The 24,221-nt window shown below is 40.1% G+C and overlaps 1 protein-coding gene across 3 annotated transcripts; it reads left to right on the forward strand.

Annotated features, from left to right (window-relative positions):
* Positions 1 to 407: 407 nt before the first annotated feature.
* LOC130960901 (serine/threonine-protein phosphatase 7 long form homolog) lies at positions 408 to 23,895 on the forward strand. 3 transcript variants are annotated; one of them, XR_009079289.1, is made up of 5 exons: positions 408 to 796; positions 1,458 to 1,693; positions 2,633 to 2,854; positions 16,431 to 17,373; positions 17,463 to 18,472. XR_009079289.1 is itself a non-coding variant. In XM_057886419.1 (3 exons), exons 1-3 carry the CDS (start codon positions 17,230 to 17,232, stop codon positions 18,049 to 18,051), a joined length of 642 nt encoding a protein of 213 aa, XP_057742402.1. In that variant the 5' UTR covers positions 17,124 to 17,229; the 3' UTR covers positions 18,052 to 23,895. The 3 variants fall into 3 exon arrangements, 1 of the variants encoding a protein (XP_057742402.1); XR_009079290.1 differs by having other exon boundaries at positions 1,458 to 1,631; positions 17,463 to 18,471; XM_057886419.1 differs by lacking the exons at positions 408 to 796; positions 1,458 to 1,693; positions 2,633 to 2,854 and having other exon boundaries at positions 17,124 to 17,373; positions 17,463 to 17,685; positions 17,777 to 23,895.
* The last annotated feature ends 326 nt before the right edge of the window (positions 23,896 to 24,221 follow it).

Genomic DNA, 24,221 nt, shown 5'->3' on the forward strand with positions numbered 1-24,221 from the left:
AATAGTAGAGGGAAATATAAAAATGGAGAGAGATAGATAAGAGAATTTAGGAAATGAGTTTATTAATTTTGAAAAAAATTTCTCAAGGACCTATTTGTCCTTCGAACTTTATTTGTAAAATGACGTCAAGGACTTATTTGTCCTTCGAACTTTTTTCCCCTTCCAACGTGGCACCGTAACGGACACCTGGACACCGTTTCAGCCACGTCAGCTAGTTCCATTGGCGTATGAGAGGAAAATAGACGGAAGGACTAAATTGTCCTCCGTTTATTAAAGTCAAAAAATTTTTTGTATTTAAATTTTGTTAGGAATGTATTTATCAAAAGTTTAAAAAGTCAGGACTTATTTGTCTTTTTCCCAAAAATTTACCTGAGAAAGCCTCCTCTCGCCTCTTGCTTTATTTAAGTCTCTGACGCTCTCCACACACAAACCCTAACAGAGCTGCATCTTCCTGGACCCCTTCCTTCGGCTCTCATTCTTGCCGGACGGCGCATCTCACGATCCGCACTGCCGTAGACGCGTTAAAAGTTTCTGTATAGGGCTTTTCGAACACACCCACACACAGAAAGAAAAAAAAATCCCCGATTTGGGAATCGAGCTATGCCTACCTCAAAGGAAATTTGGTTCTTGAATGTTCTTGTTCCTTCAATTATTGTTCCTCTGCTTTTATCTCTCTTGTTTCTGAAGCTTATGCCAAAGGAAACTGCCATTAAATCCTATGAGATGTTTGGAGTTGAGATCGAGAAGAATCCATCTCTTTCCACACTCATTGAACTTGATGTCACAACCTGAAAGCGTAACTATCTTTCTACCCCCTCATGTCAAACTATGTTCACGTTTTTTTTTTTGGCTTTTAATGATGCACGTAATGAAAAGTTTTAAGCTTTTGGTCCGGATCAATATTTTTTTTTACGTGTTTCACTCCACTGTTTTAAAAGTAGTTGTGGAGTGGTAGTAGCATAAGTTTCCGTATAATTATCTTGATTTAAGTTTATTTTTGCTTATGATGATGTTTCTGCTGAAAATAATTTGCATAACAAATTTTGGGTCTTGATTAAATTTTGTGATTCACTATTCGGTAATGCTAAATCAAAATTTCCTCTTGGTCTTTTGCTAAATCTGATTGTAAATGCTTTTGGCTAACAATATGCTCTTGCTACCCCATCAAAATTTAATCTTGCTAAGTGAGATTAAACGTTGCAACAAAAATGTTCTCTTAAAGATATCACTCTCGTTTGCTTCACTCTCCCTCTATTTTTCTTTCTTTTATTGGATGAGTTGAGTAAAATATGAATGACTGGAAAAAAAGTTGCATTTTCTAAAATTATTTTTGCATTTTGATATCTCAGGACTTAATTCCAGAACTAAAGTTGGATTGATATAAATATTTTTTCCATTTTGATAGCTGCCACTTGGTTATAGGAAAATGTTGATACACTATTTTGAATGTGTTTCAGGATGTCTGAGTAACTGCCGTGTGAAGTTTAGGATGTAACCAGGTTTTCTGGTGGTCACTAAATATAATGAAAGGGATTAATGGCTGAGCGATTGTCTTTTGTGCGTGAGTTGGCGACATGGTGATGGCCCTGCGAAGAAGGGGAAGCACGATCTTAAGAGAAGGGGCAGTGTCTGTATGTGCTTTGAAGCTTTGCTTACTTTTTGTGTTAAGCTGCAAATGGCCACCATTTTTCATGTCAGTTTTGATCAAGTTGTGTTCTATTTGCTAATTAAATTTGTTTTCATTAATTTTATAATGCATACATTGTGGCAGATTTGATGTTTTGGAGTAATCGTTTTGTTGAAGACATACTTCAAGAGTAATTAATTTATGATTGTATGGTGATTTCTGTGTAGTGATTTATGTACCTATTATTTGCTTCTGGGATTCAGTTGCATCCGGAAGAGCTAAATGTTGCTGGTTAAAAAGTGTCTTGATGTGTGCTACACCCATTGCGTTGGGATGAATTGCATATGGTGATTTGATACATAAGTCATATAGCCAGCTAGATCAAAATAAATCGAATATATCAAGTTGGGTTCCTCTCTCATGGAATCTGCCTTTTCGCTTTTCGATACATTTCTTTTCTCTTTATTTGTGTTCTCAGTGAATAGTGTTTGTATTGTCTTTTGATGCTTAATTATTGAAAGCTTCCAAGTGGAACCATTTTTTTTGCAAAAATTGCTGGTAATGTAGTGCGGAGATGTCTCTGAAGTTTTTCTGCACCTCCCATGACCAGCTACATCCGTATAACCCAACATTACCCCTGTATGATGCATTTTTTGTGTATCATCTCTGTCAAGGTTGGAACATTTTGATTAGCTTGTTTATCTTCTTTTTTAGGCTATGCAACGTGGACACTTACATGAAATAATGATGGTATTGCACAAGGTTTTCTAGAAAGATGTTCAATACTTAAATGCCATGTGTTTTAATTTTTTTCTTAATTTCTTTGGATTGAGGGGTTTTTGAGTGAAGAAAAGAAAAGATAAATTACATCTTTTGCAATTTGAGCTGATGCTTTCATGATCTGATGCAAGAACTGAGTTTGGTTTGAAATGAATATAGTTCATTTTTGACACATCACTTGGTTTTAGGAAAATGATTATCACTTTGTTTTCAATCTTGTTTCAGGATATGGTGATGCTGGAACAAGTTCAGGATGGCATTGGTTGCCTGTAGAAGTTGTGGTGAAATATGTTGACAACACGGGCTAAGTGATTAATGGTTGCCTCAAGTGATTGTGTTATGATTAGAACAAAAGGTTTTGGATGTTCTTAACAAGAAGTTGTGTTGGATCCATTTCATACCATGACCGTTGAAGGATGACTGAGAAAAGAAAAAAACAATTATGTGGTAAGTTATATAACTTTATGTACATTTGATTATACGTGGATCATGAAGTTTGATTATAAATGTGAGTGAGTTTGATTATAGTAGGAGTATTAAATTTGATGTAGGATTTGGAATTTTGATTAAAAATATGAGCGAGTTTGAATTTATGTCTTGGAGTTCCATTATATAAATCATAATTGGAGTATGAACTGTGAATAAAGCTTAGGGTTATAATCTTGGAGTTTGATTATAACCTTGAACTTGTTTTTTGGTCATTCCGGCGTTTAGTTTGATATAGATTTTGGAAGTTTGGTTATCACACCAGTTGTTATTTTATGATTTGTGATCTAGTTTGATTATACTAAATTGATTGCATCATTACTTCTATATAGGCACATTATCTTCGGAACGTACAAGTGATTTTACTTTTTAACCCACGTTTACCAAAAGCTATAAATTCTTGTTTTTGCGTTTACTTTTTTAGGTTGGATTGAAAAATTTTTTTATGTACCAATTGTGTTCTTTATTATTCATATATTTATTTTTTTATAATGTTTTTCTCCGATACACTCCCATGCATATCATTATTTTTTATAAAACTCTTATTATTGTTTGTTTATATGAATTTTTTAATTGTTAATGTTATTTTTTTGTATGAAATATTTTTTTTGTTTTGCATTATGATTTTATTAATCCTATTAGAGTAAAGAACATTGAGACTACTAAAAAAATATTAAAATGTATTTAAATATCTAAAATAAAATTATAAGATAATATAAAATAATTATTTAAATTTATTTTTTTTTGTAATTTTTCATCTAAAAGTGATTTTATATAATGTAATCCAAAGAATATTTACTTTACTATAATTCATTTTGAAAAATATCTAAAATAAAATTATAAGATAATATAAAATAATTATTTAAATTTGTCTTTTTTTTATAATTTTTCATCTAAAAGTGATTTTATATAATGTAATCTAAAGAATATTTATTTTATTATAATCCATTTTGAATGAAAATTATCAAACATAAACCACGTTAATACCAATTCACTCTTAATCAAAATCAAATTTTCAAACTTAATTTTATATAAACTTCTGTTTACAAATGTAATTCAAACACATTATGTATGTGGGAGTTCGTAAAAATTGATTTTGCAAAATTGATTTTGATAAAAAGTGAGTTTGTGTTAACGTTATTTATGTTTGATAATTTTTATATCAAAATGAATTATAGTAAAATAAATATTGTTTGCACAAAAAGCACGTTAAATCTTTTTGAATAATGTAATAACATTATAAAAATATGAAAGAGTACTATAAATTTTATAATGTCAAATAAAAAAATTCTATAATTTTTAGTATTATCAATATTCTTTAATTAAGTATTATTTTAAACTATGAATTTTCATTATTTATGATTCTATTGTTACTTATAGGGGTAAGTATGGTTTTGGTCCCTAACATTGAGGGCTAGAATCGAAACCGTCCTTCATCTAATTTTTGATTTAGAATCGTCTTTAACGTTTTTTTTTTGTATTAAAATCGTCCTTTTATTTTTTTTGGACAAAAATAGTCTCATTACTACCAACATAATTACCTCCTCCACCACTACCACCACCAACACCATTGCCAGAACCAACACCAACACTACCAACACCAACACCGCTCTCCACCTACTGTCACTCCATCACCATTTGCATCACACCAACCAAAATTTAGAAAATCAACATCATCATCGTTATCCTCATCAGAACCCAGATCTCAGATCTAGAAATCAAACTCAGAAAAACAGACTCAGAACTCTTCCTTAACACCCATCTTCTTCGTCAACATTGACCAGAAGAAGATGCACAAATGCAGAAGAACAACAATGGATAACAACAAGCTCAACCAGAAGCGGAAGAATAGCAGAAGCAAAAAATAATGAAATAACCACTAAATGCAGAAGAACAACAACCATGGATCTTGTATACAATTAACCATTAACAGAAATTCAATAACCTAAGTTAATTCAACAACAACAACAATTCAGCAGCAACTTTCAGCAATTTAATAACCTAAAATCAACTAACGGATAATTAAAATCCAGCTAAACTAACCCAAAATTAAATCAAGGGGCTGGAGGGAGGGTAACAGGTAGTGGTGGCTCTGATTCCTTGTGCGACAGAGACTGAGGGAGGGAAAGCAGGGAGGCTCGCTGGCGGCGGTGAAACAGAGGAGACTCCACGTTGCTGCGTGGTGAAGCAGGAGAGGCTTACCGGCAGTGAGCTCTGGTTCGAGAAGATTCGAGACAGGGAAGAAGAGAAGGAGGGGAGAGGGTCTAGGAGAACAGGAGAGAGGCAACGGCTGCAGCGGCGGGACGGCAAGACCGCGGCGGCGGGACGGCGGCTTCCCTTCCCCCTTCATCGTCGTCATCATCAGAGTTCTGGAGGAGGCGTTGGCGACGACGAGATCACGGCGGCGACAACGGAGGCTCGCCGGCGTTGTCCCCCTCCCCCTTCGTATACCCTTTTCTTCCCCCCACCCCCAACGCGTTTTCTTCCCCCTCCTCCCAACACGCGTTTTCTTTTTTTTTTTTAATAAATTTTATAACTTTTATTATTAAAATAAGAATAGGGGTAGTTTAGGAATAAAATAAAAAATTTTATTAAGAAGGCCGATTTTAATACAAAAAAAAAAACGTTATGGACGATTTTAAATAAAAAATTAGATGAGGGACGGTTTCGATTCTAACCCTCAACGTTAGGGACCAAAACCATACTTACCCCTTACTTATAATTAGTTTTTCATTTATTTTCTTTTTGATAGAATCATAATTTATATTATACAAAATTTTGATAATAAATGTAGTATATAGTAATTATAATTACAAATTTTACAAATTCAAATAAAAAATAATTTTTTTTATACAAAACGAAAATAGAGTAGATCAAAGAATAAAAAAAAATTTATACAGATAAGAAAAAATAAAAATTTTATAAAATTCAAGAACATATGTCAATTGAATAAAAAGTATAAAAATTAAAATATGAAAAATAAAAAACATAAAAATTAAAATATGAAAGAAAATTTTAAAAATAATGAAGAAAATTAAAATATTCAACTTGTTAGTGATTGAAACAAATCTAAAATATTTTGATGAAAAAAATAAATTAGAACGAAGAACTAGGAAGAACCACTGTGAAGCTATAAAAGTAATGGTTACTAGTATTCTTTTTATAGAAAAAAATGAAAGGTAAGATTGGTAGAAAAGAAATAAAATTTTCACCTAATTTTCTAACGGTAATCAGCCATCATGAACATGAATGCAGAAGCAACAAATAAATTTTAGCTTCTCTTTCTGCACTTTTCTAAATTTTGTTTTCTAAAAATTCTAGCCAATCCCGTGATCGAAGTGGGCACATTTATGGTGTAAGAGTTTTATGCCAACCCCTGGGTCATAAAGAAGCATGATACATGTGTGATCCCTATGATCCATCTTTATCTCATCAACAGATGAAGATAGCTGTCCTATGGATGTGGTCAACTGATTCTAGTAATTTCGGGGAGGGAAGTACATCCCCTGAGGCATCTCCGGAAGATCCTGTGGAGGTAGTGGAACTGGCTCTTGCTGTGGTCTTTTTCCGTGCTCCATACCCTTCTTGGTGATCGGTCTCTCAACGTCGATCGAGGTATCATCCTCAATGTGAGTTTCAGCTGCTGCACAGAGGCGGTAGATGAGATCAGGGAATGCTAGCCTTGCTTGAGTGGAGGGCTTGTCAGCTATTTTGTAAATCTCTTGAGGGATCACTTTATGTGCTTCCACCTCATTGCCGAGCATAATGCAGTAGATCATCACTGCTTTCTTGATTGTAATTTCAGAACGGTTACTCGTAGGGATGATCGAACGTTGGATGAACTCCAATCATCTTTTAGCCATTGGCTTAAGCTAAAATTTCCTAGTTGGTAAGGCTTATCCTGAGCATTCCTCCTCCACTGAGCTCCAGGCACGCAGATGTCAGCAAGAATTTGCTCCAACCTTTCATTAGTGTTGACCTTTTGAGTGTATTAGTGAGGGTCATTTCGTGGTTATGGTAGTTATAGCGCCACCCTCACACTTTCAGGGCTAAAATCCAGAATGTGCCCTCTGACCATGGTGTGCCAATTTTTTTGGCTCCGGAATCACGATTGTATCATGCTTCTTTGTGATCCAGGTGTTGTCATAAAACTCTTGCACCATCAATGTGAATTTTTCAATCCCGTCTCAGAACTTGGTATAGGATCTTTGAGTATTCACCGTTTTTCAGCTTGAAGGGGACTTCGGGAATCACCTTCTTCTTCTTCATCACGTCATAGAAATGGTCTTGATGGGTCGTGATAAGGAATCTTGTGGTCTCCCATGGCTTGGAGGCGAGAACTTTTCCTTTTCTTTTCCTTGAGAATGCTTCAGTTTTTGGTGCCATAAAGGTAAATTAAGGAGCAACAAGCGGAGCTTCCAACTTCAAACTTAAGAATTTTGCTCGTCCTCGAGCACAAAAAAAAAGAAAAAAAGAAAATAAAAGTAGAGAGATGGGATAGGGGGATAGGTCTCGGCCTTTGGAGAGGCAGCAAGGTGTCTGGCGCTCTCCACTCACGCTTGCACACACGCTCACTCAAAAGCGCCAGCACCAAAGTGCCTGGCGCACTCCACTCACGCTTGCACACACGCTCACTCAAAAGCGCCAAGCACTCTCCATTCGTGCTCACTAGCAAGTGTAGTGCTCTCCTGGAGGTGTCACGCTTGCCCTAGCGCTCGCCAGTCACGCTCACAAGCAAGCATCTTCGATGCTACTTCGAAGAAGAATTGAAGACTGATGCGTACGCACAACCCTTGATGCGTACGCACAACCCTTGATGCGTACGCACGATGGTAATTATTTATGGCGCTCACTTTTCGCAGTCAGCAACAAGCGCCAGGTGCAGCGCCAAAAAGCAGAAGTTTGAAGTTCCAAAAGAGAAAGAATCAAGTGAATACTTGGGGAGGCACTATAAATAGATGGAGCTTTGAACTTAAAGAGGACTCGGGATTCTGGATTCTAGATATCTACTCTACACTTTTGATCGCTTTTCTACTTGCTTGTACTTAGTTGAATTTCCAATTTTATGCATTTCCAGTTTTTGAATTTTCTTTATAAGAGAACTATGATCCACTAAACCTCACTTCATTGGGAGAGGGAGCTCTATTGTAATTTGATGGATCAATAGTAATTTTTACTTTCTTCTCTTTGTGAAAATGGGTATTGGGGTTGTGGACATAAAAGTTCATTATTAAAAATGGTGCACAATAACAATAACCATTTAAGCAAAGTGAAATGTTATTTGTTTATCTTGAAGGTGTGAGAATCACATAAACAATGTGCTTAAGTTATAGCAAAAGACGTTTGATCAAGACATCAAAGAATGAACACTTGTAATGTGATTACTCAATTCAATTGCTAAGATGAACAATGAAAAATTTGAATTCAATTAAGATGAATGCATTCACAAGCAAGTCACCCATTAACAAAGGAATAAAAATCATGTAGGACATGGGTGTTTGGATCTTCAAGTTCAAGAAACAAGGGAATGCATTGGTAAATTTAAGTTGATCATCATAAAAAATCACATTTGAAGTTGCACAAATCATAGAGCATGCCAAACAAGAGATAAGTTGAGAGCATATGATGGTCATTTCATATGAATCAAACAAAAGTTGACTTAGTCATTTCATCAAACACTTAACGTGCATTGTACAAACTTATCACAATTAAGCTCAAATTCAACAATACATCCCATCAATCAAGAGATCAAACACTTGCAATACAATGATAATTAAAGAAGGACAAATCACTGTATTAAGCCATGAGGAGGAAATATTTACACAAATCAGCCAAATCAAAAATTGGTTCATGAATCAACCAGTCCATATTTCTATATTGTTCGAATCAATATAATTTGAACTTCTCCTCCATGTAATTCGAATCACACTGATTCGAATTACACACACACACACATGCACACACCCACTAATTCGAATCAACCTGATTCAAATTACACACACCAGTAATTAGAATAAGGGTGATTCAAATTACACCCACGCACGCGTTCCTAAGTAATTCAAATTTGGTTGATTCAAATTACACAAAGTATAATTCAAATTACACTGGTTTGAATTATACAGGGCCAAACATGTATAAATATGGTGTAAACGTGAATTGATCTCATTAGAGTGAGAAAATGGCTGGTGAGGAGAATTTTGTAGTATTGGTTCATCACAGATGATCGATTAAGAGGAAAACACGATTTGGTGTCAAGTTCACCGATAAGGATCCTTTCAGAATTTTTATGAGGCCTACGACGAGCTATGATGACATTATTAATTCTGTACTACAAAAACTTGGTCTGCAAGGCGTGAAACGAGTTAAGAAGTTTTTTTTATCGCATTTCGATCTCAGTGCTGCAAGAAATTGTGAAGTATGATTATTTTACGATCGAGAGTGATGAGGACTTGCAGGTCATGTTTCATTGTTGTCGGCAGTTTTCCGAGGTTAGGACACCTGAGCTGCTGGCGAAGTTGGTTGATGTCGTATCTAACTCGGGGTTCGAACCGAAATACCCACATTATAGGCATGGTAGCCGGTTCTAGCTCCAGACCTGTTGGTGTATCTTCGTCCGTCCCTGTGAATAAACCTTTGGTCGAGCTTGTTGCCTCCCCGTCGTTTGCTGTTGATCTCAACTGTAGTGGAGGCAGAGAGGTTGGAGTAGGGGATATTGTGCCGACTTCTTCACAATGTGCTGCACCTGTTGGTCTGGGCAATGCATTGCTGGATGATGTTGACGATGATGATGTGGAGCCGGATATCATTGCTGATGATAGTGGCGATGATATTAGAGCGAGCCAGCCAGCTAAGGCTGGAGGTGGTTCTAGCTCTGGCACACAGCAGTACCTTCCGCACATTTCATCTTTGGACTTGGATGCCATGAGATAGGAGGGGGTTCCTGGGGAGCCTGTTGGATTTGGTGCTAGAGGTGGCCAGGGGTCTACAGGTCTCACAGAGTTTCAGGATAAAGACGAGGCTGTGTTAAGTATGAAGACGTATAGCATCCGACGCGGGGTACAGTATAAGGTGGTGGAGTCTGACTATCGCCGATATATTGAGAAGTGTTCATAGTTTAGGAATGGGTGTACATGGTTGATTATGCTTAGTCTTCGGCACTGCAAGGGTTTTTGGGAAGTAAAACGGTACAACGGACCGCATATGTATCTCGTGACATCCATCTCTAGCGACCACAGGAGTCTGGATTATCATGTGATCTCGGCATTCATCATGCCAATGGTTAGAGCTGATGCATCTGTCAGCATCAATGTACTCCTGAATGCGACAGTGGCACACTTTGGGTTCAGGCCGACGTACAGGAGGGTTTGGTTATCGAAGCAGAAAGCCGTTGGCCACATCTATGGTGATTGGAATGAGTCGTATAACGAGCTCCCGTGGTCGGTGTTAAGAGTTTAGTTGACGATGCCTAGTACTGTTGTAGTCCTTAGAACGAGTCATGTTCGAGTTGGGGGCCAGGTCGACGACTCGCAAGCTTATTTTTACCGGCTCTTCTGGACGTATCCACCATGTATTGAGGCATTCAGGCATTACAAGCCGTTGGTGAGTATTGATGGCACCCACCTGTATGGTAAGTATAGGGGTACGTTGCTCGTCGCGATTGCACACGATGGGAACTCCAACATACTGCCTGTTGCATTTGCACTGGTTGGGGGTGAGAATGCTGCGTCTTGGTCCTTCTTTCTCTCCCATCTCCGGTAGCACATGACCCCGCAACCGGGTCTGTTAGTTATATCAGATAGGCACAACGGCATCAAGGCTGCGCTTGAGGCTCCCGACGGAGGCTGGCTACCTCCAGCTGCCTACCGTGCATTCTGCATTCGACATGTGGCAGCAAATTTTGTCCTAATCTTCAAGGGCAAGGACGCAAGGAGGCTTCTTGTGAATGCAACTTATGCCAAGGCTGAGGTGGAATTCGATAATTGGTTTGATATTCTGCGGTCTGAAGACCCTGCCATGTGTGAGTGGGCTAACCGGATCGAGTATTTATTGTGGACTCAACATCGGGATGAGGGTAGGAGACTCGGTCACATGACGACAAATATCTCCGAGTGTGTTAATTCAATCTTGAAGGGGGTCAGGAATCTCCCGGTGTGCTCGCTGGTGAAGGCTACTTACGGGACGTTGGCAGAACTATTCCTTCGCTAGGGGAAAGAGGGAGAGGCCCAGTTAGGAATTGGACAACAGTTCAGTCAACATATGGTGAAGTGTATAGAGGCCAATCTGAAGACGACGAGGTGCTTCACAGTGACTTTGTACGATAGAGATAACTCGGAGTTCACTGTCTCGGAGACGACTCCTACTGGTTCGTTCTCACTTGGTAGCTACAGGGTTTCACTCGGGTCTCAGACATGTGACTGCGAATATTTTCAGGCGCTTCATTACCCGTGTTGAGCCTTGGCATGCTGTGCCTATTCACGGCTTACTAGGCAGACGTATGTCCACCACGTGTATTGTCTTAGCTTGGTCTTCAGTGTATATTGGATGGGGTTCACACCTCCCATCCCCGAGGGTCTTTGGCCACCGTACGATGGGCCGACAGTGATACCAGACCCCACCAAGAGGCGTGTGAGTGAGGGACGTCCTAGGTCCACCAGGATACGGACTACTATGGACGAAGTGGATCCGAGCAGGACGAAGAGATGTGGTCTCTGTAGGCAACCAAGACACACGTCGGAGTTGCCCACAAGTCGGAGGACCAAGTTTCACTGGGAGAGATGAGTAGGTTTATTGTTAGCTTAATTACTATCTTATTACCACTTTTGTATTTAGATTCCATTGTTTTAGGGTTTGTTACTTGAAGTTGTTAATTATGAAACTTTGGTTACTTAATATAATGTATTTGTGCGTACTTAATTGCTCGATGTGTTCCGTTTCTTAAGTATACGCTTATGTTATGCTTAAACGTCACTCGATGTAATCTACTTAAGCAACCATGACATACTCTACGCCAATAAAATAGCACACCTAAGTTTTCAACATAAGTGATACAAAATATTGCAATAAGGTACGTACCCTAAGTAACAAGAACTAAAGCAGGTCCTATACATACATAACATAAATAAATAAAGCAAGCCGAGGTACCACACTGATGATATATAAAAGTGATACAAATAAAAAGGTCATCTAAATAGATGCGATCTAGTGAAGCAACAACGGGAAACCCGTGTCCTCTGGCCTCTTCAGACGAGCGCCTTCTCGTCCTCAATGTCATCCTCGTCATCATCCGGGTCTGCTTGTGGAGGTGGCCTAGGTTGGATTGGCGAAGGACGTGGGGAAGACCTTGACGGAAGTGACTCTCCGTGGACGGGTGCCCTTGACGGTCCGGTAACTGAATGTACGCCGCCAGCATAGGCGGAAGGAGGGGTACCACCCAACGCAAAATAGTCATGAGCAGACCCAGAAGGATGCTCTTTTAGGTCGACGTCTAAGTGTGCCTGTGGCCCCGTAGTTTGTGTCCTTCGACGTGCCGCATCATCTTCCTGCATGATGGCACTGATTTCATCTAGGAAGTGTGAACCGCCGAACTCCGCATCAAGACCATCACTGGTAAGCAAGTTTGAAAATAGCTACCCCGGACTAACCCATGTCTGACTCTAATGAACTGCGTGGTCGTCACTGGGGACACCAGCGAAGTAATCACTGAACGGTCCTCCTCCAAGACCATTGCCACCCTGGCCCAAATTATCTCCCACACCAGACCCGTACCACTCTCCACCATTACTTCCAGGACGAGGACTAACGCCCCCTATCACAGCAAGGATCCCGGCGCCCCGTCCAACATCATGTCCTCCATCCTCTCCCCCACCAGTTCCATGCTGATCACCATCGTCATCATCCTCACCATGACCACCATGATCGTCAACTCCAGGACGGGCCCTGCGTCGTCTTCCACGACTGCGTCATCTGCATGCATCCCTACCCATAGCGTCACCTTCTTCCATGGCCTGGTCGAGCCACCTCCACTCATGTTGGCTCCTTCGTGTCATGACACGAGCTCTCTGCTCAACCTGACGCCTATCCGAAGCATCATCAACACGATCCATCTCAGGCACTCGTCTGGCACCCCTCTGTGTCGCTTCGACCGGAATAGGCAAGGCTCTCGGATCCCCAAGGTACATCTCAGGTGAAAGAAATCTCTTCCCATGCTGAACCCACTAATCTAAGAAGTCATGTGAAAGACCTGGGTCTGCCATAACAAACCGGAGAATATGATCCGCACGGCTGTCCCAAAGTAGATGCCAGAACTGCAAGCTATATGGGAACCAATGATCACCGCTTCTGCCATCCTTCGATATCAAGAAGTCGATGTTTAGGGTGGGTTGGGGCCGGGGCTATACTCCATCGAACTGCGGTAGCACCTGATCAATCTGGTGCCACTCTATGACGGTGAAATATATGAATGCCGTCACACATCGCCATAACACCGTATGCCGAGGCTCCAACACCTCCGGATGCATAACCTGAAGGACGTCGGGAGAGCTATACGGCATCCAAATAAACTGCAACTATATAGCATCAACGTTAGGCCATACAGTGATGCTAAGTATGAAAGGTTACTTAATTAAAAATAAGTGGTTCGTATACTTACATCCCTAGCCTGTAACAGGTCTATCCTCAGCCTCCACATTTGCACTCGAGGTCCCTTCTCGCTAGCAGAAGGATTGTGACCTGACCACTTGCAACTCACATTGGTGGTATAACGAAAGCAAAATATCACCACATAGTATAACATTATAAGCGAACATGGAATAAAATAATTTAAGACGAAATATAAAAAATGATAACAGTACCTCGAGGCTAAGGGCCAGCCGAACGTATCATACCCAGTAGGTCTAAACCCAGGAAAGTGCCAGAAGATCCAAGACTGAAGTAGCTGTAACGGACCAGCTAACTTCACAACATGTCTGTTGGCCACTAAGCACATGCATCGGTACAACCACGCGAGTGCTGCCGACCTCTAGCTTTAGCCACCCATATCTTCAAGCCTAGCCACGTAGGATAGCCACCTAATGTGAATACAGTTGCCGCACTTGTCGGCAAACAGCTGAGTGCCTAACAGCATCATGATATAGGTCTGAGCATGGCACCTGATTGTCTCCTCGTCGGCTCCCTAAGGGCATTCTCCAAACGTCTCCTAGAACCAGCTGCAGTTCACTGCAAACTTCTAGATTTGGTTCGCAGGAGGTAACACACCAAGCAACTCCTGGAACCGCACCGAAGTTGGACGACCACCCTAGATGTATGTTTGGAAATCCGTCAAGCAACCACTTCCATAACATTTGTCGACTGGAAACCCCAATTGGTACGCCACGTCCTGCAGTGTGATCGTGCACTCCCCGATCGGCATGTGAAATGTGTGCTTCTCCAGACACCACCGCTCGACGAAAGCACTGACAAGGGGCTCATCCAATCTGAACCATCTCTCGTTCAGTCTCGCAAGATGGTATAATCCTGCCATCTGCAAGTATGGAATGTACTTCTCGTCGAGTCGCATGCCTTCCTGCCGTCGCATGCTCGAGATGCATCGCTGGGTCTGCACATATAATGGACCAGATAATTAAAAATCACTTACAAAATCACTAAAAAAACCACTAACAAAAACCACTCACAAAAACCACTCACAAAAACCACTAAAACAAACTACTAACATAAACCACTAAAACAAACTACTAACATAAACCACTAACAAAATTACTAACAAAACCACTAAGAAAACCACTAAAATAAATCACATGCAAAACCACTAACATAAATCACTTGCAAAACCACTAACATAAACCACTTGCAAAACCACTAACAAAATCACTGACAAAAACCACTAAGAAAAACCACTAACAAAACCACTCACAAAAACCACTAAAACAAAACCACTAACATAAATCACTTGCAAAACCACTAACATAAATCACTTGCAAAACCACTTATAAAACCATATACATTGTCATTAACAAAACATAAAAAATCAGTGACATACAAACAAATAAGTTACTTAATCCTACTTTAAAAAAAATATTACGTACTAACCTCGTTGTTGATGACCCCGACTATATGAGTAACTCTATCCAAACGATATAGTCTGTTCGGATTATCCCCCATGGGCTGAATATTCTGCTCGAGCCTTTGTTGAAGCGAATCTGGGTCGTTTTCTCTGGGATTTGGAGGGGTATGATAATGGAAAAGTGGTTCGAATGAGGTTGGTTTGAACTCCTTTTATAGCCGAAGCAAGTGTAATTTGAAACAGACCAATTTGAATTACTACTAGAGCCAAAAAATGAGTAATTCAAATCAGCCAAATTTGAATTACTTAGGAACGCGTGCATGGGTGTAATTCGAATCACTCTGATTCGAATTACTGTGTGTGTATAATTCGAATCAGGTTGATTCGAATTAGTGGGTGTGTGCGTGTGTGTAGTTCGAATCAATATGATTCGAATTACATGTAGATGAAGTTCAAATTAGGTTGATTCGAACTATATAGAAATGTCTCCTGCTTCATCTACATGTAATTCGAATCAACCTAATTTGAACTTCATCTACATGTAATTCGAATAATACTGATTCAAACTACACACAGAGTAATTTGAATCAGGGTGATTCGAATTACACCCACACACGCGTTCCTAAGTAATTCAAATTTGGCTTATTTGAATTATTCATTTTTTGGCTCTAGTAGTAATTCGAATTGGTCTGTTTCGAATTACATTTGCTTCGGCAATAAAAGGAGTTCGAACCAACCTCATTCGAACCACTTTTTCATGATCATAACCCACCAAATCCTAGAAAAACGACCTAGATTCGGTCCAACAAAGGCTCGAGCAGGATATTCAGCCCATGGTGGATAATCCGGACAGACTATATTGTTTGGATGGAGTTGTTCATATAGCCGGGGTCATCAACGACAAGGTTAGTATGTAATATTTTTTTTAAAAGTAGGATTAAGTAACTTATTCGTTTGTTTATATACATTATGTTAGTGGTTTTGATGGTAAGTGACGTTGGTAACATTGTATGTCACTCATTTTTTATGTTTTGTTAGTGACAATGTATGTGGTTTTGTCAGTGGTTTTGTTAGTGGTTTTGTTTGTGGTTTTATTAGTGGTTTTGCAAGTGGTTTATGTTGGTGGTTTTGCAATTGGTTTATTTTAGTGGTTTTCTTAGTGGTTTTGTTAGTGATTTTGTTAGTGGTTTATGTTAGTGGTTTTGCAAGTGGTTTACGTTAGTGGTTTTGTTTGTGGTTTTTGTGAGTGGTTTTTGTCAGTGGTTTTGTTAGTGGTTTATGTTAGTGGTTTTGCAAGTGGTTTATGTTAGTAGTTTTGCAAGTGGTTTATTTTAGTGGTTTTCTTAGTGGTTTTGTTTGTGGTTTTGTTGGTGGTTTTGTTAGTGGTTTATATTAGTGGTTTTGCAAGTGGTTTATGTTAGTGGTTTCTGTTAGTGGTTTTGTAAGTGATTTTAATTATTTGGTCCATTATATGTGCAGCCCCAGCGATGCATCTCGAGCATGCGACGGCAGCAAGGCATGCGACTTGACGCAAGGTATGTTCCGTACTTGCAGATGGCGGGATTATACCATCTTGCGAGACTGAATGAGAGATGGTTCAGATTGGATGAGCCCCTTGTAGTGCTTTCGTCGAGTGGTGGCGTCCGGAGACGCACACATTTCACATGCCGTTCGGGGAGTGCACGATCACACTGTAGTACGTGGCGTACCAGTTGGGGTTGTCGGTCGACGGACGTCATGTCAGTGGTTGCTTGACGGATTTCCAGACATACATCTAGGGTGGCCGTCTAGCTTGGGTGTGGTTCCAGGAGTTGCTTGGTGTGTTACCTCCTGCGAACCAAATCCAGAAGTTTGCAGTAAACTGCAGCTGGTTCCAGGAGACGTTTGGAGAGTGCCCTGAGGGAGCCGACGAGGGACAGTTAGGCGCCATGCTCGGGTCTATATCATGATGCTGTTAGGCACTTAGCTGTTTGCCAACAAGTTCGGTAACCGTATTCACATTGGGTGGATACCTTAGGTGGCTATGCTTGGGGAAATGGGTGGTTACAGCTGGGGGTCGGCAGCACTCGCGTGGTTGTACCTGTGCATGTGCTGAGTGGCCAACAGACATGTTGTGAAGTTAGCCGGTTCGTTACAACTACTTCAGTCTTGGATCTTCTAGCGCTTTCCTAGGTTTAGACCTGCTGGGTATGATACGTTCGGCTGGCCCTTAGCCTCGAGGTACTGTTATCATTTTTTATATTTCGTCTTAAATTATTTTATTCCATGTTCGCTTATAATGTTATACTATGTGGTGATATTTTGCTTTCGTTATACCACCAATGTGAGTTGCAAGTGGTCAGGTCACAATCCTTCTGCTAGCGGGAAGGGACCTCGAGTGCAGATGTGTAGGCCGAGGATAGACCTGTTACAAGCTGTGGATGTAAGTATACGAACCCCTTATTTTTAATTAAGTAACCTTTCATACTTAGCATCACCGTATGGCCTAATGTTGATGTTATGTAATTGCAGTTTATTTGGATGCCGTATAGCTCTCCTGACGTCCTTCAAGTTGTAAATCCGGAGGTGTTGGAGCCTCGGCATACGGCGTTATGGTGGTGTGTGACGGCATTGATATATTTCACCGTCATAGAGTGGCACCAGATTGATCGGGTGCTACCGCAGTTTGGTGGAGTACAGCCCTGGTCCCAACCCGCACTAAACATCGACTTCTTAATGTCGAAGGATGGCAGAGGTGGTGATCTGGTTCCCATATAGCTTGTAGTTCTGGCATCTTCATTGGGACAACCGTGCGGATCATGTTCTCTAGTTTGATGTTGTGGCAGATCCAGGTCCTTCACATGACTTCTTGGATTGGTGGGTTCAGCATGGTAAGAGATTCTTTTCACCTGAGATGTACCTTAGGGATCCGAGAGCCGTGCCTATTCCGGTCGAGGCGACACAGAGGGGTGTCGGACGAGTGCCTGAGATGGATCGTGTTGACGATGTTCCGGATATGCGTCGGTTTGAGCGGAGAGCTCGTGTCGGGACAGGGTTACATAGGAACGCTTTCTTGGGTGTAATTCGAATCACCCTAATTCGAATTACTCTGTGTGTGTAATTCGAATCAGGTTGATTCGAATTAGTGGGTGTGTGCATGTGTGTGTAATTCGAATCAGTGTGATTCGAATTACATGGAAAAGAAGTTCGAATTATATTGATTCGAACTATATAGAAATATGGACTGGTTGATTCATGAACCAGTTTTTGATTTGGCTGATTTGTGTAAATATTTCCTCCCCATGGCTTAATATAGTGATTTGCCGATTAAAGAAAGCAATAAACTCAATCTAATTAATTCAACTAAAGTTAAAGCAAGCTAAAAAATTTACATGAAAAAGAAATAAAAACCTGAAAATGGAAAAATGAAGAAAGCTAGATGAGAAGATGAAATAGTAGCACTTGTGATAGCCTCTACGAGTTCACAGTGGTTAGCTTCGCCGGAGATACACCGGAGTTCCACGGAGGACGGGGAACTCACTAGTGGAAGAGAAAGAAAAGAGAAAAAGAAGAAAGAAAGTGAGAAGAGAGAGAAAGAGAGGTGGCGGTGGCTGACGGCGACAGGGTTGCCGGAAGGTGCCTGGGCGGGCGGGGCGACGCAGTAGCAGCAACTAGGAGAGAGAATTAAGTTGTTGGATCAACAAGGTGTTTGCCCTGTTTAGCACCCAGAACGGGGCTTGTGTGTACGCACACAGGTCCATGCGTACGCACAAGAAGAAAAACAGAAGGGGATGCGGTCGCACATAGCGTGCGAGCGCTCCCAACAGAGGGTGTAACAAGGTTTGCGTACGCACAAAGCTGTGCGCTTGCACAGATGATTGAAATTTTTTTCTTGGGGAAGGGTTATGTGTGCGTGCACACACAGGTCCGTGCGCACACACAAGGGTGAATTTTGTTAGGGGTTCATGCGCATAGGCTGTGCCAGCGCTCCCAACAAAACGGGTGCAAGCTGGTGTGAGGGCGCACACCTTTGTGTGGGTGCACAGAGAGCGCGAGAATAGGGATGTGTGCGTACGCACAAGCAGGTGCGCACGCACAAAGCGCAAGAAAAACAGGGGAGCGCCCACGCACAAGGCGTGAGTTTGCGATGGACAGAGGGCGCAACAACTGGTGTACGTACGCACAGTGTGTGGTACGCACGCACACGAGACGAAAAATAGAGGTTGCGTGCGTACGCACAAGTGTGTGTGCATGCACAAAGCCCTGTTTTTACAAAATTTTTTTCTCAATTTCTGAGGTACTCAATCTTAGCTCAATCAAAATTTCAACCCCAAACATACAAACATTCAAACAATCATGACCCATAAGCAAATTAACCTATCTAACTCAAAAGATTAAACCAATCCTAAGCTAATTAACATGAGAAAAAGAAATTAAGTCAAAGAACTATAAACAAAAAGAGAACGGTTAGAACAATGTTACCATGGTAGAGTGTCTCCCACATAGTACTTTGGTTTAACGTTCTAAGTTGGACTTGCATGAGTTCAATGATCATCCTTTGGAACCTCCCCAAGGAGGAAGATTTCCAACTCCTTGGCATGCTTGGGTTGTGTGTGGTCCAATGATTTAGACTCCTTGACAGCATTTCCTTTTTCACGCTCCTTACTAGGCTCAACCACTTGATCTTCAATTAGGTCACAACAAAAGATAGAGCAGATTTCAAGAGTGGGCTTCTTGGATCCATCCAAAGTGAACTTCACTATTTTTCCATCGGCGTCAAATGAGTAAGCTCCCGAAAATGCATCCAACTTGAATCGAGACATCTTCAAAAATGGTTTCCCAAGGAGAATAGAGGATGGCTTGTCCGAATCAATTGGAGGGGTTTCCAAAATGTGAAAATCTATTGGAAATAGCAACCCTTGGATATTGACCAATACATTTTCCAAAATTCCTATAACCGACAAAATACTTTTGTTCGCCAACACAAATCTTGCTCCGGACCTCTTCAACGGTGACAAGTTCAACTTCTCATAGATAGGGAGGGGGCATAATACTTACACAAGCTCCCAAATCACACATGCAATCTGTGAACTCCATGCCACCAATCACATAAGTTACCAAAAAAGGACCGGGATCATTACACTTTTTCAGACTGAGAGAAGAAATAGAGTCATTTACCGGACTTTTGTTTAGGTCGGCAATCTTATCCTTATGTGTGCAAACATCCTTCAGGAATTTGGCATACTTTGGCACTTGTTGGATAGCTTGAAATAGAGGAATGGTAACTTCCATATTCTTGAAAATCTCCACTATATTGGAGTCAAGGTCTTCATGATTCTTAGCCTTTTTAGCCAACGTTGGGAAAGAAATTGGTGTAGGATCTTCAAGAAGGTTCTTCTTTTTGGGCTCCTTGACCTTTGATAGTTCCTCCACGCCTCTTGTAACATTTTCCTTCTCATCTCTAGCCACCTACACTTCTTCTTCTATTTCTTCATTGTGGGGTTCTTTGCTCAAACTTTTAGGCTCAAGACCAACTTCATCTAACTTGGTACCACTCCTAAGGGTGATAGCATTAAAGCTTCCCTTTGGGTTTGGTTGGGGTTGGGAAGGTAGACCGCTAGAGGTAGAAGCTTGATGGGTATTTTGAGTGTTTGATGGAGAAAGAGTCAAACAGGATAAAGCTTCGGCAATGGTTGCCATGTACGTTTCTTGCTTCTTATGAAACTCCCTTTGCTCTTGCATGAAGCTTTGAAGTGCATCATTCATATGAGGTTGATTTGGAGAAGGAGGTTGATTGTTTTGAGTGAGGTTAGGCCTAGTATGTGGTGGTTGATATCTTGCTTCATGTTAAGAATGTGGTTGTTGATTGGGTTGGGCATGACATGGGTTTTGTGGTTGATATGGTGGGTAGCGAGGTTGTGGTGTAAAACCATTCTTTCGCCTTTCCCTCTAAAGAGAAAGGGAAAGCGAAAACCATGGCCGCTATCTCATCCGAGCCATGTCTTCTTGCCATAGAGCACACAACTTGAAAGTTTTTCAACTGCTTGAGAGTGTATTCCCCCAGTAACCCATTATATTTTGGAAGTAATTTGATCATACTCGTCTTGAGCTCAAAGTTGGCATCTCGATTTGGGTACTGAACTTGTACCGGTTGCAAGGTGATGTCCGGGGCTCCGACCTCCGTTAAAGTAATTCTCCGCGATAGCTCTGCCATAATGTTGTCTCCTAATTCACTCAAAGAAATTTCAGCACTTTCGACAAAAGAAAGGTTCCCTCATTAAGTGAAGAATGAGGATCACGGTTAGAAAGTGATGGTGAATTGGTTTGCTCTTCAAGAAAATCCGATTTACTATGCACAAATGCTAACCGGCGCCGAGCTTGCCTAAGATGTGTTAAAGTCCTTAATATTTCAGGGTCAAAAGGGGCCGAGCTCATGTCTGGAAGCGACCGTGTCATTCAACTGAGAAATCAACGAAAACATGCAATTACCAAAAGCAAAACAAGAATAAGAGAATAAACGAAATCAACCTAATGGTCAATAACTACTAAAACTCTTTAGATAGAGACGCCATCTACCAATTAGTGTCAAGTAACAAACAAAAATCAAGTTTTTACACTATTCACATATTCACAACAACCAAAACTATAGCACTCATTGCACTTAGTTCCCTGGCAACGGCAGCAAAAACTTGGTGGGTGGCCTAGAGCGGGTTAGGAATTTTCCTAAAAAATGGAATAGCGTTGCAAGTATAGCCCCAACCCAACAATCGACCAACACTAAAGTTTAGAATAACAAATTGTCACAATTCAAAATAAATATAAACCGGGAGTTTTAATTCCCGGGTCGTCTCCCAAGGACCAGTGATCAATGAGTACACAATTTCGGTTGGGAAGGCAAACGGGATTTTCAATAAAAAGATGAACAATTAAAGGAATAAAAACGCTCAAAATTTCAAGTAATAAACTAATAAAGGAATCAAAGAACTATCTATGCAATATGGACAAGTTAGATATAAAAGTGATTGATGTATATGTGTGATTCAAAGCATAAATGGAATCTTGGCTTGGGATGAGCTAGGGGTTCCTTTCCTTGTTGCAACCACAACTATGATAATTGTAATGGATTAATCTCACTTAGTTAACTCTTACATTGAAGAGTAGGTCAAGTGAGCATAGTTGTTCTTAATCCACAAATCCTAACTCACTTGCTAATTGCCTTAACAACAAGTTAGTGTTAGTGGAAACAAGAACAATTAATAATCCAAGAATTATCACTAAATGTTAGACATTTCAACTCTAGGAACCCATATGCTCATTTTTTCCAAGTCAAGAGGTAGAAATTTAACTCATAATCAAAAGTGACATTTCCACGAACACTTGGTGGGCATAAACACAAATCATGACAAAATTGAGAAAATGCTTGCAACTATGAGCAAAAATTAATCAAAAGCAACAATAGCAACTCAACCAAGCATGTAATAATTATCAATCATCAAAATCATCAACAAGAGATCAAAATTGCAAAAAGTATATGTTTTAACACTATGACTTTAACTACAAGAAAGAGTATCAAAATTGTAACTATAAAAAGTAGTAATTAAGGAATACTTACAATGGAGGCAAGGAAAAATCCAAGATCAAAAATGAAAAATGGCATTTGAAATGTAAACCCTTATAGAAGCCTAATGGTGTTGAGAGAAAACTTAAAGAAAAACTAAACCTAAAGCCTCCTACTACTATCTGCACACTACTCCTAATGATATGCTCTTATTCTCCAATGTTTGCCCCTTGCAATATGAGCTCTAGTCATCAGAATCGGGCCTCCAAGCCCTCAAAACGCGAGTCACGTGTGTTTTTAATGAAGGCATCCACAGCTACTTGTGCGCACGGACCCTTCGTGATATTTTGGATGTTCGTGTGACGCGCAAGATGCTGTGCACTTGCACACTTCCCTTTGCGTTGCTACCTGTGCGTACGCAAAAGAGGCTGTGCGCACCCACATATCGCGATGATCTTCTCCTTCGTTTCTTCATGCTTCTTCCTCCTTGCATGCTCCTTTTCCATTCTCACCAAGTCATTCCTACCTTATATATCTGAAATCACTCACCAACAATATCAAGGTATCGAATGGAAGGAAAATGGAATAAAATAGATCAAATTAAGCATAAAAGAGCATGTTTTCACAACCAAGCATAATTTAGGAGGAAAGCTCAAAAGCATTCTATTTAAGGGAATAAGTGTAGGTTTATATGATGAAATCCTCTCAATTCTAACAAAAAATTATTGTAAAATATGGATTCATCAATTCCCCCACACTTAAACACTGGCATGTTCTCATGCTAATCTCAATAAAAGGAGATGAATGGAAGGGCAAACAATTTATTTAATGTACTAGCTATATGCATGCAACTATCCTAGATATTACCTACTAATATCTATTCTACTGAAAGTTGGTAGAAACAAATTATGAAGTTCCAATCAATGCCAAGAAAGCCTTACGGCCAAGGCAAAGAGTCAATGCACTATGATCAATGTCCAAAGAATTGAATTGAAAATTCCAAAACTAACAAACAACTTGTGAGAAGATACAATATAAGAGATACGAACATAGAATTGAGCGATCGAACCCCTCACTGCATGTGTATTTACGCTATTCGCTCAGTGTTTACGGCTTAATCAGTCAATTCTCCTTTAATGTTTTTCAAAGATTTGCAAGTCATCTAACAATCAACTAATACTTGATTCATAAAAACAAATATCATGAGGTCCTTTGGAGAGTTGTAATGGGGTTAGGGTTAAGGTAGGATTAATATAGTTAAGTGGACTTAGTAAATTAGATCTTTATTTAGCTAAAGTGTCCCATCTAATCCTATATCACCCTATATATACATAACAAAACAACCTAACTTCCCATTTATCCCTTTTCTCAGATTCACTCATGCATTTTTCTTTGCAAAATACAAACTTATGCCCTTTTCATTTAGCTTTTTATTTCATATGCTATTATGCACAAGATTTGATTTGTTTTTTTTTTTTTTTGCAAAATAAAAATTTCCTTGTTTTTGTCAACAAGAGATGCATATATTTTGAACAATGAATGCATGAGTGTTTTGAACAATAGCAAAGTCTGAGGCATCATACATTAGCTCAAAGGGTAAATCCCAATCAGGTGGAGTTACGATGGGTGCAGAGGAAAGCTTGCTCTTAAGATCCTTAAAGGCAAGCATGCATTCTTCGTAAAAAACAAAGGGTACATCAGAGACAAGTAAGTTACTTAAGGGCTTAGCAGTC

Source organism: Arachis stenosperma, chromosome 2 (genome assembly GCF_014773155.1).
Source record: "Arachis stenosperma cultivar V10309 chromosome 2, arast.V10309.gnm1.PFL2, whole genome shotgun sequence".
In the NCBI taxonomy this organism is placed as follows: domain Eukaryota; kingdom Viridiplantae; phylum Streptophyta; class Magnoliopsida; order Fabales; family Fabaceae; genus Arachis; species Arachis stenosperma.

Excerpts from the sequence above, each read along its gene's own strand:
- LOC130960901 (XM_057886419.1), top strand. The coding sequence starts at position 17,230 with ATGTTATACTATGTGGTGATATTTTGCTTTCGTTATACCACCAATGTG. Across the intron at positions 17,374-17,462 it reads ACCTGTTACAAGCTGTGGAT|TTTATTTGGATGCCGTATAG; the intron begins GTAAGTATACGA and ends ATGTAATTGCAG. Across the intron at positions 17,686-17,776 it reads AATGTCGAAGGATGGCAGAG|ATCCAGGTCCTTCACATGAC; the intron begins GTGGTGATCTGG and ends ATGTTGTGGCAG.